General features: G+C 35.7%; 3 protein-coding genes and 1 long non-coding RNA gene across 5 annotated transcripts; 3 read left to right on the top strand and 1 right to left on the bottom strand.

Moving 5' to 3' along the window:
• Window positions 1-443: 443 nt before the first annotated feature.
• Window positions 444-2,761, top strand: LOC9311901 (11-beta-hydroxysteroid dehydrogenase-like 3). The gene is made up of 6 exons (XM_002875787.2): window positions 444-796; window positions 1,450-1,642; window positions 1,813-1,898; window positions 2,022-2,153; window positions 2,242-2,370; window positions 2,462-2,761. Exons 1-6 carry the CDS (start codon window positions 614-616, stop codon window positions 2,666-2,668), a joined length of 930 nt encoding a protein of 309 aa, XP_002875833.1. The 5' UTR covers window positions 444-613; the 3' UTR covers window positions 2,669-2,761.
• Window positions 2,762-3,605: 844 nt separating this feature from the next.
• Window positions 3,606-4,977, bottom strand: LOC9311902 (40S ribosomal protein S20-2). The gene is made up of 4 exons (XM_002877509.2): window positions 4,866-4,977; window positions 4,568-4,702; window positions 4,163-4,276; window positions 3,606-3,962 (listed from the first exon to the last, which is right to left on the bottom strand). The coding sequence occupies exons 2-4, from the start codon at window positions 4,677-4,679 to the stop codon at window positions 3,820-3,822; spliced, it is 369 nt and encodes a 122-aa protein (XP_002877555.1). The 5' UTR covers window positions 4,680-4,702; window positions 4,866-4,977; the 3' UTR covers window positions 3,606-3,819.
• Window positions 4,978-13,168: 8,191 nt separating this feature from the next.
• LOC9313625 lies at window positions 13,169-14,330 on the top strand. Of its 2 annotated transcripts, none has more exons than XR_002332164.1 (3): window positions 13,169-13,262; window positions 13,390-13,510; window positions 14,178-14,330. It is a non-coding gene; the product is annotated as an uncharacterized LOC9313625 (long non-coding RNA). The 2 variants fall into 2 exon arrangements; XR_002332163.1 differs by lacking the exon at window positions 14,178-14,330 and adding an exon at window positions 13,827-13,895.
• A 2,471-nt stretch (window positions 14,331-16,801) lies between these two features.
• Window positions 16,802-18,235, top strand: LOC110228535 (ABC transporter C family member 14-like). Its single transcript, XM_021026203.1, has 5 exons — window positions 16,802-17,026; window positions 17,117-17,224; window positions 17,343-17,453; window positions 17,528-17,614; window positions 17,693-18,235. The coding sequence occupies exons 1-5, from the start codon at window positions 16,802-16,804 to the stop codon at window positions 18,146-18,148; spliced, it is 987 nt and encodes a 328-aa protein (XP_020881862.1). The 3' UTR covers window positions 18,149-18,235.
• Window positions 18,236-18,441: the final 206 nt, after the last annotated feature.

An 18,441-nucleotide genomic window follows, 5' to 3' on the forward strand; every position in this document is an offset into this window, starting at 1 on the left:
GATGGATATAATTGTCATGGAATTTTTGTGTGTCCATATATATTAAGCTTTTTACACATACATATATATATAGCACTAACCGCGAAGTTTGTAACACCATCTAATCTAGAAGACTCGAAAATCATTAGCAAAAGCTTATGCTTCTTTGGATCTGTTTGTTAAACATCAAATCTTGTGTAACTCTATTGTAGCCTTGTTTTATTTTTTTCCCTTTTTGCCAAAGTCACTCTCTGGTAAATAATGTTCTTTCATATTTTTAGTAATATTTACATTCCAAGCAACAAATATATATATATATATATATATATATAGCAAATAATATGTTTTTAGTAATATTTACATTCCTAGCAACATATATATATATATATATATATATATATATATATATATATATAGCAACTAATATATTTTTTTAGTAGCAATTAACCTCTTTTCCTAATATAACGAGATACAGAAGAATAAGAAAATAGAAGAGAGATCCACTTGCCACCATTTCCTCCCCTTCTAGCTTTCGGTGTCTTTTAAAATAGACTTGACTCGTAAAGTATAAGTTTGAACATTTTAACATATATAAAAAAAACAAGTAGTGGTGTTGGTTCTGCAAAAGAACAACATGGATATGCTTACCACCATTCTCAATCTTCTTCTACCTCCTCTTACCATCAGTTTCCTTGTCTTCTTTTACCCATTTTATGTTTTGATCAAACTTGTGCTTTGTCTTCATAAGTACCTTCACTTCGAAAACGTAGCCAGAAATGTAGTTCTAATCACCGGAGCTTCCTCCGGCATCGGAGAGGTTAGTTGGCTTTGAATGTTATGCCCTTTTGTTATCAACTTATCATGTTCAATCGTTTTCTTTTGTTTTTTTCTTACGTTTTTTTTTGGACGAATACCAAGTAATTAACGATTTGTTGATTTAGTCTATTATGATCGATATAGAGCTATTTCTTATAATTACTGATTCAAATATATATGTGTGTGTATGTATATAACATAGATCCGACATTGGTGATTGTGTTTATGGTTTTGTTTTCGAGGTCCTGTATTGTCGTGGAATCTCTTGCAATTATGAGTGCTAGGAAATAGATATTCACTCCGTTTCGTCTTAGTTATCGTTTAAGGTTTTTTCACACAAATTAAGAAAGCATTAAATTTTCTGTTTACTCTCTATTACTATATTTTATAAAAAATTTTATTGGTCAAAACATTAAAACTGTAGGGATAAAACTGGAATTTTCACCAAACATTTGCATTGAAAACCTAAAACGACAACTATTATATGAAACAAAATTTAAATCCTAAAACGACAACTAAACTCAAACGGAGGGAGTAATTTATTTGATAGTATCTAAATACGACTAGAAATAACTAAATGTATAGATCCACATCAATTGATATGATATTTGGTTAGATTGTTTATGTTCTTGTTTTGTTGGATTGGAAAAAAAGCATGTGGCATACGAGTACGCAAAGAAAGGAGCATATTTGGCTCTTGTTGCTCGAAGAAGGGATCGTCTAGAGATTGTAGCTGAAACTTCACGTCAATTAGGATCTGGTAATGTCATCACCATACCTGGTGATGTTTCTAATGTTGAGGACTGCAAGAAGTTCATCGATGAGACGATTCGTCATTTCGGAAAACGTAAGTACTCTAGCTAGTTCTACTTTGTCAAATACAAAACCCGAACTAAGCTAAAATTTAAGTAGTAATGAAGATCATGATAGGCATAACATCTAACTATAATATATATGCCACAAAAAAGTCAAATTCATTTAGATTATTATTCTAATCAAGTTATTATATTTGAACAGTAGACCACCTGATCAACAATGCTGGTATATTTCAAACTGTTCTTTTCGAAGATTTCACTCAAATTCAAGACGCAAATCCTATAATGGTAAGTTTCCTCCAATTTATATCAATGGTAATCCAGAAATTATGTATGACTTTAATTGCTTTAGAATCAAATCAACAATTTCAAACTCTATATTGATTACTTCATCTAATTTGTGTATATAAGGACATCAACTTTTGGGGCACAACATACATCACTTATTTCGCAATTCCTCATCTTCGAAAGAGTAAAGGAAAAATCGTCGCGATTACATCTGGTTCAGCAAATATACCTTTGCCATTGGCAAGCATATATGCAGTAAGATTTTTCTTTTGATAGAACAAACAAAATTCTATATACTATTTATTATATACATAATATTGATGTTACTTGGTTATTTTTGTAGGCAAGCAAAGCAGCCTTATTAAGATTCTTTGAGACATTAAGAATAGAGCTAAGTCCGGATATCAAAATAACAATTGTTCTCCCAGGAGTTGTATCAACAGATATGACCACACCTCACTGTATGGAAAAGGTAAGTAACAACTCTTGTACATGATTCTAAACAATATACATGTCACACTATACTAATTATATGTCTTTTATTTGCTTTATCAAAAATATAGTATGGTTCAGATTTTATTCTATCGGAATCAGTGAGTAAATGCGCAAAAGCAATCTTCAAAGGTATTGGCAGAGGAGATGCATATATAGAAGAACCATCTTGGATGAAATGGTTGTTTATAATGAAAAATGTATGTCCTGAAATCGTTGATTACGGTCTCAACTTTTTATTTGTTAGTTATCTCAAACCTTATTTCAAGCGTGATTGATCATAATAATCTATCGAAAATCTGTACTCTTTAAATAAGGATTGTGTTCCTATGATGGGATATTATTCAATAAAAGGTATAAAGGTTGATTCGTTTGGTCTTTTGCATACGGATTTTGTGTCGTCATTCACCAAGTTTTTTAACCGCAAATGTTTGACACCTTTAGATAAGAAAAGAAGTAACTTGATCATAGAAAATCTCATTAGCTTAAACAAACGGCACTTTTAGTCTTTACGTCAGTTGGCTTCATATAGATGAAAAGGCAATAAAGGAGGAAACTCCTAAACCAAGAACAAAAGCTACTCCCTCCGTTTCATAAAGAGTGTCATTTTAAGGTTTTATTTTTGTTTCACAAAGAGTGTCGTTTTAGGTTTTCAATGCAAAATTTAATGATTTTTTATGTTTTATGACTATTAGTATTCTGCAGATTGTTTTACTATTGGGCAGATTATGTTTAGGTATATAGTTAATGATGTTTTTGTTTAGAAAAAACAAAAAATTTAATGTTTTCTTAATCTGTGTGCAAAATTCTAAAATGACACTCTTTTTGAAACAGAGGGAGTATTGTATATGTAACATGTTATTCTACTATGGTGTAGTATGGTGAAAATTATCCTTCTACTTCTACAGGACATGAAAATTATCTCAGGATCGAGTATAATTGGTCACTCCTCGAAGTTCATGGCCATGCTTGGCCCGTGTTCAAGGTTAGAAACCATATGCACATAGATCTTTCAATGGTTTTTGATCAGCAATTCAAGGGTGCTAAAGAAATGGTTCATGGAAAGGGAGACAATTGGCCACTAGTGTCCTTGCTTAAACCAGTACATGTTGTGATCTTGGAAGTCTCAAAATCTATTTACACAATACATTGTCAACAATCCTTCAACCCAAAACAATCTTGGTTCTATTTCCATTTACCGCATTGAAGTTAATCTTTAGTGTGACAAATTGAAATTATGTATGAAATCAAGATCTTGAAATGGTTCATTAAGGTCTCTTGATAGATGAAAAAAAGATGATAGACAAAACCACCTCAGAACTATTAAAACCCAAGAAATAAGGTTGCACTAACCAGAAACAAAAATGTAGGACCAGAAACGATAAAATACATTCTTTCTTGAAGCGGTTTTGGAACAAGTGTTGTTTGTCTAGGAGTCAGCAATAGTGACCTCAACCTCAACACCAGGTTCAATGGTGATAGATGTGATTTGCTTAACCACATCAGGGGAGCTGAAGAGATCAATCACACGCTTGTGAACCCTGAGTTCAAATCTGTCCCACGTATTGGTACCTGATACAAAAACCACCATGAAACAGTGTCAAGATTTTCAGAATGCCACAAGTAGCTCAATAGCATTTTCCTTGTTACTAAAACCATATATCAAACTAGTTACAAAAGTGTTCTGTTTTTCAGGAAGAGACATTCGATGAAATTCTTGAGTTTAGTAACATTGTAGAATCTAGAAGTAGAGAAGGTGAAATGAGAGTTACCTTCACCACAAGGTGCCTTTCTGGTGGTGATCTTAAGAACCTTAGTGGGCATTCTCACTGGTCCCTTAACTCTAAGTCTCTTGTCCTTAGCTCCACGAACCAAGTCAGTGCACACTAATCAAACAAAAGCATCAGAGATAGAGAGAACTATTCAGAATTCAACACTTCTTTAACTCTCTAAATCCATTCTTATATCTCAAACACAAAACTCAAAGATCCATCAGAAAGACCAATCAATACATTACCACAATCCAAAAACCAATCTTGCCACATTTGAAATCAACATTTTCTAGATTTCTACCTTCAAACAAAACAATCCACTACCCTCAAACTCTCTAGCACTAGAGAACAGCTGATCTATTCGAACACTGAATCAAAAGAGTAAAGAAGCCACAAAGATCAAACCTTTTTCCAAATTCTTGACATTTTTTGAAGAGAGAGTAATCCTGATCTTATGAATCTGCTCGAGGGGTTCTTCTAAACCAGCTTTAGTGGGTTTCATCGGTTCATACGCCATGTTTTGTTAACCTCTTTATTGCTCTGCAAAAAATCATAGATTTAAGAACAGATTCAATCAACACAGAACAAATCTCCCAAACAGCTTCTGTAGAACAAAAGATCGTATTTTTTTCATACATAGTGTCCGATTCATAGAACCCACAAAAATTAAGGATACAAAGATAAAGAAAGATGAATCTTTTACCGTTTTTTAACCGGAGAGGACTTTTGCGGTTGTGATGTGTGCAACTGCGGAGGAAGGAGGTGAGGAAGGAGGTGAAGAAGGTCTTTGTTCTCTAGGGTTTTTATTTAAAGTTTTCATTTTTGTTTTTCTCCAATGTTCTAAAACGCTGTCGTTTTGTTTTCGGACCACAATTGTTTTTGTTTTTGTTGAACAATTAGGCCTGTCAAAACATGCTAAACCTGTTCTGTTAGGCCCGCTCTACATTGGGGTATATAAATTTTCTCACAGGAGTTTTTTAATAATTAATGTGTTAGGTTGACAAAAAATATATATATAAATATACAAAAGTGAATAGTTATATTCAGAAATATATTTAGCGGAGTGACTCGTTTTTACGATGGCAAACTTTCAAAGTTTTTTTGGGTAATAATGTAAAATTTTATATTATTTTTGATTTTTTTTTTACAGAAATATAGAGATACAATGAAGAGATACAGAATATCGAAATCTAGAAACAAAACGATATTACAAAAGAAGGCAAAAATTGAAAGTTGGCGAACTTTCAAAATTGTGAAACTAGCATGTCAAACTAGAGCATTTTTGCTATTTTGCGGTGATACAAATGAGTAGGAAAAGAGTCGTGCTCGCATCAAGTTGTTGATCTCAAGATGAAGAGTTGTAGCGGATTGAGTTGTTAGAGCATGAAAGCTTCAAGGTTTTTTTTTCCTACAACAAGTAGATCACGGGTTGAAACAGAAAATGACGAATGAGGTTCACATCCGAAGAAACAAATGAATGAGAGTAAAACTAATCTCGACCATCAAAATCCATAGGAGGACTATGTGCAGAAAATATATGCCACGACTCTTAAGATTGTGGCATATCTTTCATAAAATTGAAGTCTCTTTTTAATGAGAGAAGCGGGCCATATCAGAAAATGTAAACGAATCTGATCTCCAATCCAACAAAACAGAGAAGGCCGAGCTAAAGCCAGAGCCGTAGCTGGATAGAAGCAAGAGAAGCAGGAGCTGCGGCCCTCCGAGAAGTTATTAATATTTTCGGCCCTCAAATACCAATGTGTTTTGGTAGCCTAGTGGTATTATGTCATACACCACATATCTTAGGTCATGAGTTTGAATCACCTGAAGCGTGAGAGAAGGTTTTCTTTTGTTTTTTGTTTTTTTTTATGGTTAAATTTTTTTATAAGTATACACTTTTCTAGAGCGGCCCTTTTTTTTTTTTTCGCGGGCGGCCCTCATAGTCGTTGCTACGGCTCTGGCTAAAGCTCAAAGCTTCATTATTTGCTGCCAAATCCCAAACTGCCTTTCACATTCAAACTTAAATCCTATAAGTTATTGCTAGGACCGGCTTGAAGTTATTTGATGCTTAAAACATACCAAAAAATGTTGCCCCCATTGTTTCTTTTTTTTCCGACAAAAATTGCTCTTGAGCTACAAAGTTTTTTAAAAAAGTAATAGTATCAATTTACTAAAATTTACCTAGATTGACTCAAAACTTAGCAAAAATAACTAGATTGACTCTCAATTGTAATGGAGAACTAGATTAACTCAAATTTTGTGTAAAAAGACTAATTAACCTCAATCTAGATTTCTCCAACAATTTCTTTTACCAAAAAAAAAAAAAAAAAAAATTGAGTTTACGATTTCAGAAAAAAAATAATAATAATAAAAACATAAAACCAAACCAAACAAAATCGATTTAGTGTTTAATTGTTTTCCCCCTTTTCACAGACTCGATTTAGGATTTAGGGTTCTCTGTCTCTCTTCTCCTTCGTCGATTTTGAGTGGAAACCCTAGCAATCTCTCCTTCAATCCGCCGCTTCTGCAAACTACGGTGAGTATTTCGGCTGTGTTGATTTCGGGTCGATATGCTAGCCTCCGTGGGTAATCGTTTCTGACTTTTTCTCCCTTTTTCTCTCTTCTCCGGTGGTGACAGAGCTGCGTCTCCGGCCACATAAACGGCGGCGAGGCTGCAGGCTGCAGGCCCTTCTTACTTCATCACGGTTTCTCTTATCTCGCGGTGACAGAAACTCGTCTTCGGTGTCATCGTTTTTTCTTGTTTTCACCGGAGGATTTTTAGAATTTCAAATTCGATTTCTTCATTCAACAGTGTCTTATTACTCAAATCGGTGAGAACTTTTCCCATTCAATTTGATTTCAATTTAGATTTCAATTTAGATTAATTTCAATTTTGATTAACCCTTGTTATTTTTTTGCAGATCGACCACCGTCTTCTGAGTACCTATAGTGTTCTTCCTGTTTCCGGTAAGAGTTTACTTCGGATTTTTTTTTGTAAAATTATTTCGCGCCTTTTCGAATTACATGACCACAGATTTTGTTGAAGTAACTGCAGATTTTTTTCATGATTTTGGCTTTATGCAAATTGCTATTTCCTTTGATCCTCTAGTTTGCTGAAGCTGTTAATTTTATTTATCTATGTTTAGGGATGGCATCCTCCAGTACCATCTTCAAATATCCTCGTCGCATCTATGATGAAGGAAAATCTATTTTGCAACACCATAGCATGAACCACAACTGTTATTTGTCAAAAATTGGGCTGATTCGAGAAGGATTAGGTGTGGATGTGTGGGACAAATTAAAGGAATCATCTCTTGGTGTATTTATAAAGCTTGCTGAAGCAGAATACACATGGGCTGCAAAGAAGGTTCACTTTATCCTCACTAATCAGCTGCGAGTAAACAACTTGCATGAGATTTGGTCTTTGATTGATGGTAGACCAATCCGATTCTCTTTAAATGAGTTTGCGCATATAACAGGCCTAAACTGTGGTGTTATTGAGCCGTCAGAAATTTGCCAAGCTGATCACAGTGAACTTTGGGAAGCAATGAAAGTGGGAACCTCTGACGGTCCTTTGTTTACAGAGCTACAAAAAGTGATGGATTTTAGCAAGGCGTGGGTGTTTGAAAAGAGAATGATGGTTGCTAGGTTGTGCCATCTTGAGCCGTTGCCGTTAAAAGTGTCCCTTTGTATTTTCCTTGTAAAAAAGTGCCATCAACGACAACAACTTTCCTCATGTAAGGAAATCCAAGCATGCTTGCACCAAACGCTAGAAACAAATACTTAAATCTTTGCGTTGCATCAACTTCAAGTCGCGTTAAGGTTCCAGGATTTGCTCTACGTATCATGTATAAGTATGTGGGTAGTTGCTCGTATCCACTCTCTGGACTCCCCCTCACCAATTCACGGGCGTGACGTAGTGTCTGATATGCCTTCCAATACTCCATCTATCAGAAAATAAAAAATAATTGATTGTGTGTGCGAATAGTAGAAATTATCTATTCCAATGAGTCAAAAAATGTACCTTTATCTGAAACCTTTTATTCATCGCTTCGGCAACGTGCATTGGCAATACCGTGGGTCCAACTCCACCAACAAAATCCTTATACAACACAGCAAGTATATCATGCGTTGCTTGTCGAGCACGTGCAGAACGGTCTGTAACTGAACATGTATGTTCCGAAACAAACTTACGAACATGAAACTTTGGATAGTCGTTTGTTGGTGTAGCTCGTACCTTCCACGTACAACCTTGAACCCAGCACTTGACAACCAATATAAATGGTGTCGATTTATAAACAAAAAAATCAAATTTTTGAACCACGGTAAGTATCTTCAATCGTGTCTCCAAATGCTCTTTCGTTTCATAACATTGTCCAACAGCCAATTCTACAGCAGACATTTCTAACGTTGCATAATGATCTTCTTCTTTTTGTTCTTCAATGAAAGTACCTAGACTCCTCTTCTTCATTGGTAAATTAGGTTTTTCCTTTTCTTCTGGTGGAATCCCAGAAGTCTGTTCCGTCATCAGAGTCTGTTCCGTCAGAATCGTCGCAGTAATCAAATCGAATTTCCTCATCTTCCTCGTCTACCTCAACCGCGGCTGCGAGTTCCTGAGACAAATCAGTTTCTTCTTCTTCTTCCATCACGTTTTCGTTTCTTCCTCGTTTTCTCTGAAATTTGTTAGCAGTGACACCTTCATTGTCGATTTCATTGGAGTGAGTCGAGTTTTTCCTTTTCACTTCCACACATAGACGAATTGTATTGCTCTTCAATAACCCTAGAAAAGTGTGAAACTGTCTAGAATTACTTATAAAAACTGGTGGTGTATCACCAGGTAAGGACTGCGACATCATCTTCGAAATCTCGTAGCTCAAGACAACATCGCAGACTCTCTTTTGCAGCCCATAATCCTCAAAGACCATTTGAATGCATTGATCGTAACTTGTTTCACGGTTAACTTCCATCACGCGACATCCCCTATTGTTATCAATGACAAACGATCATATATTTTTCTCGAAAATCCATTTGCCACATACTAGGATCACCTGATTCATATCCAATCCACTCCCTCTGGTTTGAAACATTATTGATAGAACTCCAAATCGTATAATAAAACGTGGATTGAAAGAAAAGGTAAAGAGAATTAACCAAAAATGGAAAAAATTTAACAAATCTACTTGAATAGGAACCCTAAAAGAGATGAACGTTTTCTGTAGAAAAAGATTGTGGCGTCGTAGTGAGAATGGAGGAGAAAGTAAACCGTAACTGATGCCACAAAACCCTAGAAAATATGGTAAGTTATGATCGTAATTAATATTTTTTTAAATCAGATTTGGCAGTTAATTTTAAAAAGTCTGTCACGTTACAAGTATGTCTGCGGTGTCGCTATATTTCAGATTTTAAAAAAAACTGCCACACATGATATTTACAACATATATTCCGACTTCAAATAAATATTAAAAATCTGTCATAATATAATAAAAGTCTGTCATAACAAATATAAATCTGCTGTCACTAAATAGGTCATTCTAATCATTTTATTTCAATTTAAAAAATCTGCTATGAAACACCAGACTTTTTAAAAATCTGGTATAACATAAAAAAAAACTATCATAACGTTGTTGGGACTATATGTTATTCTAGCAATTTTTATTTTTAAAAAACAAATCTGCTATAACACTGCAGATTTTATGTTGACATTTAAAAATCTGTCATAACATAAAAACAATCTGTCACAACTAAAAAGTCAAACTAGCAATTATTTTTTCTTTAACAAATCTGCTGCTTTATGACAGATTTGTTCTGAAAAATATTAGTCTGCTGACACTAGAAACAAAAATCTGCTATACACTGAAATAAAACTGTCAAAATTACGGAAGTCTGTGGCGTCAAGAGCAAATTAGTCTGTCGAAGAAAAAAAACTGCTACAATTTTAAAATCTGTCATAACCATATTCAAATAAATCTGTCAGAGAAAAAAAAACTGCCGTAAAAAATCTGTCGTGGACCATTAAATCTGTCGTCGAAAATTAATCTGTCACAACTAGGCCGACAAACTTTTCACGGTAGATTTATTTTTTGGCAAAAATATCAAACACGTTTTGAAATAATAAGAGTATATTATTGACTTTTTTTTTTTTTCCTGTCAAAGAGACAAATGGTATTTCGGTCAAAAAAATAACTAGATTAACCCATACCTTTTATGAGTTTATCTAATAATTAGAGTCAAACAAGTTTTTTTCCCATCAATTTATCCTACTTCCTACATGACGTATGTAGTTACCTAGTTTAACATTGACATGTGACAAATAATGAGATCTTCTTAATTAGTCAAAAAAATAAGAATAATGCGATCAATACTCACGACCACGTGAACATGTGGTAGTGGCCTCCATCGTCCAACAATTCGAGTTATGTCAAATATGAAGTGACACAATAGTATGTAGAAAAAAGGGTAACAAAATAAACTGATATTTTTTTTTTTTTTAGTAAAATGTGAAGATTTTATACCATTTTCGAAGTTTCGACAGAAATTACAAAGAATACAAGTAGCGGAAAAAACAAAATCTACAGAATAAACAATAAAAAACAAAACAACAAAGAAGGCGAGCGTAAGACCAGAGCAGAAGCGAAAGAAGAAACACCGATTCCGAGTAGCCAAACTCAGAAATTTGCGTGATTTCCACAACTCGAAGGAGCTGGAGTCCCATCTTAGTTGCCACGAGCAAACCCTATCAGAAGCCCGTCCTCAAAACCTCTGGATAAAGCGCCTACAGCTTCTCTGCAAACTAACGCAAAAACGCGATGACAATAACGGACTAAAACACAAACCCGACGGTTACAGGAGCATCTACGGGCAACAAGAGAAACCACCTCCGGTCGCCATTCCTATACAACGACAGGAACCATCTCCCACGGATTAACGATGCCACATTGACCAAAGCACCGCCTCTATTCTTCTCAAGAAGACTCCACTCGAGCATGACGCGCACCTTCACCACTGCCTAAGCACAAACAACAACAACAACAAACACAAGAAAACAAGTTCCAACTTCGAGCAAACTGAAGAGGTACCGAGGTGACTTGACGAGAAGCAAAGGAAACCAATGCTTCGGCTAATGAACTCACACCATCACCAGCCCAAAAATAGAGGGGAGTCGCTGACCACCCAAACCTAGAACCACCACAGCGATCCAACCGCTACGAACCCAACAAAGGATTGGATCAGAGAACCCAAACCTAGTTCGGCCTCCAAAAGAGCCGAGAAGCCAAAACCTCACACACCTCCACCGAGAGCTTGGGAAACAGAAGAAGGAGAGGCCGAGAAGAGGAGAACCACCGTCCCGAGACCACCATTGAAAAGCCCAGCCGAGAAGAAAACCGACGAAAAGAAGATCTGGAAAAACTAAGGCGATGCACCACCTTGTTTCAGATCGGAGAAGAAACCCGTCGCTAGGAGGAGCAGCGAACCCAAACGCCTCATCAACAGCCACAACCGCCGCAGAAAAAGGAGTTCCGCCGCACAAGGAGAACACAAAAGCCACGCATTGCCGGAGTCATGAAAGCGTACCGATGCCGTCCTCAAACATCGAAGCCCAAAGAACAACCGGACGAGCATGGCGGGACTCTCCTTGCCACCGTGCGAAGGAACCCACTGCGAACCACCAACTAGAGACGAAGGGACAGATCGGAATCTGAAGCTTAACGACGGAGCAAGGGAGGAGGAGAAGTAACAGAGACAAGAAAGGTGGAGGAGGAAGAGCCCTCCCCGTTCGCCGGCAAGGAGAGCCGCAAACGGAGAGGCGGAGGAGGCAGATCTAGGGTTGTGTTTTTGTGTGGTCGGGAGAGAAAAAAATCGCCGCGCGTCGGACTCACGCGCGAGAGTTTCCTAATGTACCGCGTATTTTACGTTAATAAAACTGTTAGAGTAAACTTTTTATAGTGACATACCCCACCGCAAAGCGGCCTCATATCCAGGAAAAACTCCACCTCCAGCCTGGACCTACGGGTTAGTATACACCGCTTGCCCCTACTCGTATGGAGGAGTTTTTATTTGGAGAGGTTCAGTACCACCGTGGTGACAGAGAGACTCGAACTCGAGACCTCTGGCACTCATCTATGAGAAGGAAATACCACTAGGATACCATCACTTCTCTAAAAACTGTTAGAGTAAACTTTTTATAGTGACAGACCCCACCGCAAAGCGGCCTCATATCCAGGAAAAACTCCACCTCCAGCCTGGACCTACGGGTTAGTATACACCGCTTGCCCCTACTCGTATGGAGGAGTTTTTATTTGGAGAGGTTCAGTACCACCGTGGTGATAGAGAGACTCGAACTCGAGACCTCTGGCAGTCATCTGTGAGAAGGAAATACCACTAGGATACCATCACTTCTCTAAAAACTGTTAGAGTAAACTTTTTATAGTGACAGACCCCACCGCAAAGCGGCCTCATAAACTGATATTTATTATGTTGTCGACTGAAAAATTAAAATGAGATATAAGATAAGTGTTGAGTTTTGAATACATCAATTACAAATCTCTATAGCAAGATATGGTATGGGCTGTTTGGTAAGTTAATAACCCCAGAACTTTATGGATCGCATTTACGCATCACACACTACAGGAAATGTGGGTATTGATAGCACTAAAAGATAGCGTTTTTAATGTCTCTGCTATGTTTGACTTATTCGATAGCGTTTTGTGAATTGTAAACGCTATAAATGATTGAAGCGGGATAAATGAAATTCACGCGGCCAAGTTTTGGGTTACTAAAGTGTAATTCCCGCTATTGAAAATGTTAAGAGGGAAAAATGAGAAATTTGGCTAAGGCAAAATAAATTAAAACAAGAAAATCACTTTTTCATTTTTTTTCCTAAGGCAAAAATCACTTTGTCTCTCTCGATTTCTCTCGATTTGTCACAGTCAACAACATGGATCTTAACTTCGGTCAACGCCGCAGATGATGGGTCCAGTAGTTTCGGAAAAACCAACCAGACCGGAGTTAGAATTTATCCGACATTGAGTCGGCGACGATTCTCATCGATCGGAGTTGTGTCCCCAATTCGCGGAGATGCCCAATCTTCCTTTAGTCGCAGGTAAAGCCTCCATTTTTGGGTTTTGTGTCTGTTTCTTAGAGTAACACACATCCTCTGGAATTGTTTGTGGTCACTTAATGTAAATCTAGCAATCTAATTGTGCTCTTGACCCCTTGAATTGCTGCAGTTCTTTCGTTTGCTCTCAGAATCTTGGTTTGAGCGGTGGAATCAGTGGTTTCAGTGCACCTGAAGCTCTGCCAAATGTTTGTGAAAATGCCACTCCTTCTTCCATCAAATCTTTCAACCAGGTGAGATTTTGATTTTAATCCCTTGTTTCTAGGTCTTTGATAAATCTACTAGTTAATATCTGTATCTGTTTTTTTTTTCTGACTTATAGATTGACTCACTTGCTTCATGCTGACTAAACATGTTTGGTCTTATATGTTCTTTAAATTTCATTTGTATGGCTTGGATTTGAGTGACACTGTATTACGTATTACTTGATTGGATTTTAAAGAATTTTAGTTTGTTGAGCTTCCAATGGCTTTGAAGATAGATATCTAGATATTGAGATTACTATGTTCTCATAATGTGTTTGATCTGTTCTATTTTTTTTTCTCTCAGTTGATTGAGACTTTGATTGATCGGGTTGATCTATCTGAAGCTGAGGCTTAATCATCTCTCGAGTTTTTGTCGAACGAGGCAAACGATGCACTAATTAGTGCCTTTCTGGTTCTCCTGAGAGCTAAAGGAGAGACATACGAAGAAGTAAGTCAAGCTAGGCGTATACAAAAAACATACATAATTCTAAATTATAGCACTTCACTAAGTAAAGCACTTCACTAAGTAAACAAACGATGTTGGGTAGATTGTGGGGTTGGCTAGGATTAGTCGATGCTGTGGACATAGTTGGAACAGGAGGTGATGGAGAAAACAAAGTCAATATATCAACTGGATCTTCAATACTTGCTGCAGCTTGTGGTGCAAAAGTAGCAAAGGTAATAGAGGATTAAGCTACAGATTAATGGAGAAAAGAAGCTGACTTTCAATGAGTTTTTGAAAGACCCATCTGGCATGGAGGCTGTGATCAACGCTAAGGCTTTGCAGAGTTATCATTTAATTGAAGATACTGATGATACTTACAGCAGGTTCTTTCTTTAACCCTCTAGTTCAATGTTCATAAGACAAAATTTTCACACTTGTCTTGCATAAAGGTCGTTTGCATATGTTTTAGGATCTGTATTGCTTTGATTGTCATCTGTAGCTTCTTAGTTTGCTCAGTAGCTGCAGAAATTTTGATGTCCTAGAACTGTTAATAGATATTATTTGCTCCACTTATTTATTTCGGATTTATCTTTGCTTGTTCTCTGATTTGGCTAAATTGATGATTGATTCACATATATCTTTTTGCGAATAGTGATATTGTCTCAGTACGATCCCTTTATATGCTTAAGTGTATGTACAAGCATGAACTAAGATCTGAAGATAAAAAGAATCTGAGAAGTCTAATTGACAAACAACATCTTTGCCAATTTTTAAGCTGTATAATATGTGAGATTCTCCAATTTGAATGTCCTCTGCAGGAGGAAGTAGTTTTGGTTGTCCAGAGAATGATGCAGCTTCTATAATTAGGTAAATACACATAGGTTCTGTTCACATGTTTCATTATGTGCATATGAATATATATGTTTAGATATAGCTCAGTAGTAATAATCAGATAATAAATTGATTAGATATAGCTCAGTAGTAATAATAAATTGAATGTGTGCTCTAAGTATCATAGTTCGTGGTTTCAGATCATGTGTGCACAGAGACATTAAGTCTAGCAACATTCTGATTGATGACAAATTCAATTCTAAAATTTCTGAGTAATATGTGTCAGTGCAATGAGTAATGCCTATCATTTGGCACCAAACTCTTCTAACCTTCGTGCAACTGTAAGGAAGAAAGAGTCATTCAGCTTCTTTTGCCTAGCAAAATCACTATCTTTGTGTTGAATCCTCTATTTTTGTTGCAGGTACAAGCATGAACTAAGATCCTGAGTTTTACAGCTTTTATGCTCCAAGTATATATGAAAATGTTCATGTTGCAGAGGTTTGAACAAAAATTTCAAGATTCTGAGTCATTACCACTTGTTCCCACCACCAAAACATTTCTCAGGTAAACTCTATCACTATTACATTTCCTATCAAAATTTTTTGAAAAAGTGTTAAGGTCATTTTCTTGTTTTGTGTTTCAGGCGATTCATTCAAGCAGCACAAGCGTCTCACAAGGTGGTTCCCGATATGGAGATGGAGTTTCTAGCAAATCAAGTTATAAATGTGTTTACTTAACATTTGTAAACTTCAATTGACATTTTGTAATTGTCGTTTCATGCATTTGATTTCAATTTCTCTAGTTCTGTATATAGTTTGGATGTGTATAAGAAACTTATTAGATTATGTAATATTAGTATTGTGAAATTAGATTATGGTAATGGTACATTGTGTAATATTATGGTATATATTGGTACATTTTGTAATATTATGATAAAAAAATTAAATTCCTAAATTAAGTCTATAAACCCTAAATTAAAGTTAAAATCCTAATTAAATTAAATCTTTAAAATCCTAATTAAATTAAATCTTTAAAATCCTAATTAAATTAAATCTTTAAACCTTAAATTAAAGTTAAAATCCTAATTAAATTAAATCTCTAACCCTAAACCCTAAACCCTAAATTAAAGTTAAAATCCTAATTAAATTAAATCTTTAAAATCCTAATTAAATTAAATCTTTAAAATCCTAATTAAATTAAATCTTTAAACCTTAAATTAAAGTTAAAATCCTAATTAAATTAAATCTCTAACCCTAAACCCTAAACCCTAAACCCTAAATTAAAGTTAAAATCCTAATTAAATTAAATCTTTAAACCCTAAATTAAAGTTAAAATCCTAAATTAAAATCCAAAAACTATCTAACTTGAGTAAAAAAATCTAAACCCCAAAGTTTAAACCCTAAACCCTAAACTATGCCCTAGTGTTTATGAACATATAAGTTAGATAGTTGGAATACTAATTTATATTAATTGTTCTTAATTTTAAAATTTTATACTTATAAGAAAAAATATTCTAAAAATTGAAATACTTATATTGAATTTTTAAAGAAATAATTTCTATTTTTTTCATTAATAAACAATTTTATATGATAATTTTCTGATTTTTTCATTATTAGCCAATGAGAACTCACCTCCCACATTGTGGGACGAATCCTACACCGTTAGATCGCGCCGACTTTGATCTGAGCCATCCTTTCTTATTGTTGACGTGATTAATATACACCGTTGATCTGTCTCAATGATTTGATCTGAGCCGTTCATGTTCTTAGCCAATAAGGAGTAACTACCGAGATTGCACTCTGGGCTTATTCTCCACCGTTGATGAATTTAATCCGACGGCTAAACGTTTCTCCTTCTTTTCTTTTTTTTTGGTTAAAACTTCTTTTCCTTTTGGCTTTCTCTTCCTTAGTACGATCTGTTCTTAGATCTTACATCTTATGGGATAGGTTAAAACTTTCAGTCTTCTTCTTCTTCGTTGAGATAGGTGAGCTCATCGACCAACAATGGCTTCCTCTGCAACAGCCCCAAATTCGCTATCTTTCTTCTCCTCTTCTCTCTTTTTATCTTTCTCTCACCAAATCCCTAAAACCTACATTTCTGTTTCAAAAGACGAGTCTGGTCTTGAGAAGACGAAGAGGAAGAAGAAGAGAAGAAGCAAGATTCTGTTGAAAATTCCAGCAGAGGTTCAGGAGAAGTGGGATTCAATTACAAACAACGAGAACTCCAAGGTTTGTTTCTTTGTTTGTTGTCTGAATCTCTGGTTCCTTGTTCCGTTGTCATGATATCATAAGTTTGATTTCTCTCTTTATTGTTAACAGGATAGTTTTTTTGGACGACGCTTACATGATGAGCAGAGAGCTATCGGAAGAGACTGGAAAGGAGTCAAGGGTGTGATGGGAATGTCGCTGTGGAGATCAAAGATGGAAGTTTTAGTTGGGATGATGAAGACGACGAGCCTGCAATTGAAAACATTAACTTTGAGGTTAAGAAAGGGGAGCCTGCGATTGTAGGGACCGTTGGGGTCAGGGAAGTCTTCATTGTTAGCTTCAGTTCTCGGCGAAATGCACAAACTTTCAGGCAAGGTTCGGGTTTGTGGTCTTACTCGATGATGTCTGTAGCGCCGTGGATGCTCATACGGGTTCAGACATATTTAAGGTGAGCACTTGATCTCTCAGTTAAGTTCATAGAAACCAAAAGCATAAAGCTAAATTTTCTTTCTCTTTCTGCAGAAATGTGTGAGGGGAGCATTAAAAGGAAAGACTATCTTGTTAGTAACTCGTCAAGTGGACTTCCTTCACAACGTTGATCGCATCTTGGTACAGTTCGTTGGAACAAAAAACTAAAACTTGTTGAGTTTTTATAGGAATTTGCTAATGAGTAAATCTGTTTTACAGGTTATGCGAGATGGAATGATTGTGCAGTCAGGAAGATACGACGAATTAGTGAGCTCCGGGTTAGATTTTGGGGAACTGGTAGCAGCGCACGAGACATCAATGGAGCAAGTTGAAGCTGGGTCGGCATCAGCCACTGCAGCAAATGTGCCAATGGCATCACCAAGAACACAGAGAACTATTTCAATAGAGTCTCCGCGTCTACCACCAACACCAAAATCTCCCAAAATACATAGAACTACTTCAATGGAGTCTCCAAGAATACTTAGAACTACTTCAATGGATTCTCCTTGTTTAGGTGAGCTAAATGATGAAAGCATCAAATCGTTTCTCGGCTCCAACATCCCAGAAGATGGATCAAGACTGATCAAAGAAGTCGATGATTTGGATGATGAAGCTTTTGATGATGATATTGTTTATGTTAGGGATGATTGTGAAGGTTTGTTAGTGGTAGATTGATAGGTATGTTTGTGGTTTTTGTAAACAATGAAATTTGAAATGGGTTACTAAACATTTTAATATTTATATATTTTGTATTAATTTTAATGGTACTTTTTTTTACAAATATTCGAAATTAATTTTTTTTACAAATATTATATTTAAATTAAAAAATAATTCGTAATTATTTATTATTTTGAATAATTTAAAAACAAACTAATAACACAACATTTGCTATCTTTGCTATAGGTAAAATCTAATTAACGAGTTTTAATAACATCTTTATCACGCTATTATAAACATTAACAATTGCA

The sequence above is a fragment of the Arabidopsis lyrata genome (assembly GCF_000004255.2).
Source record: "Arabidopsis lyrata subsp. lyrata unplaced genomic scaffold ARALYscaffold_5, whole genome shotgun sequence".
NCBI classification, from domain to species: Eukaryota; Viridiplantae; Streptophyta; class Magnoliopsida; order Brassicales; family Brassicaceae; genus Arabidopsis; species Arabidopsis lyrata.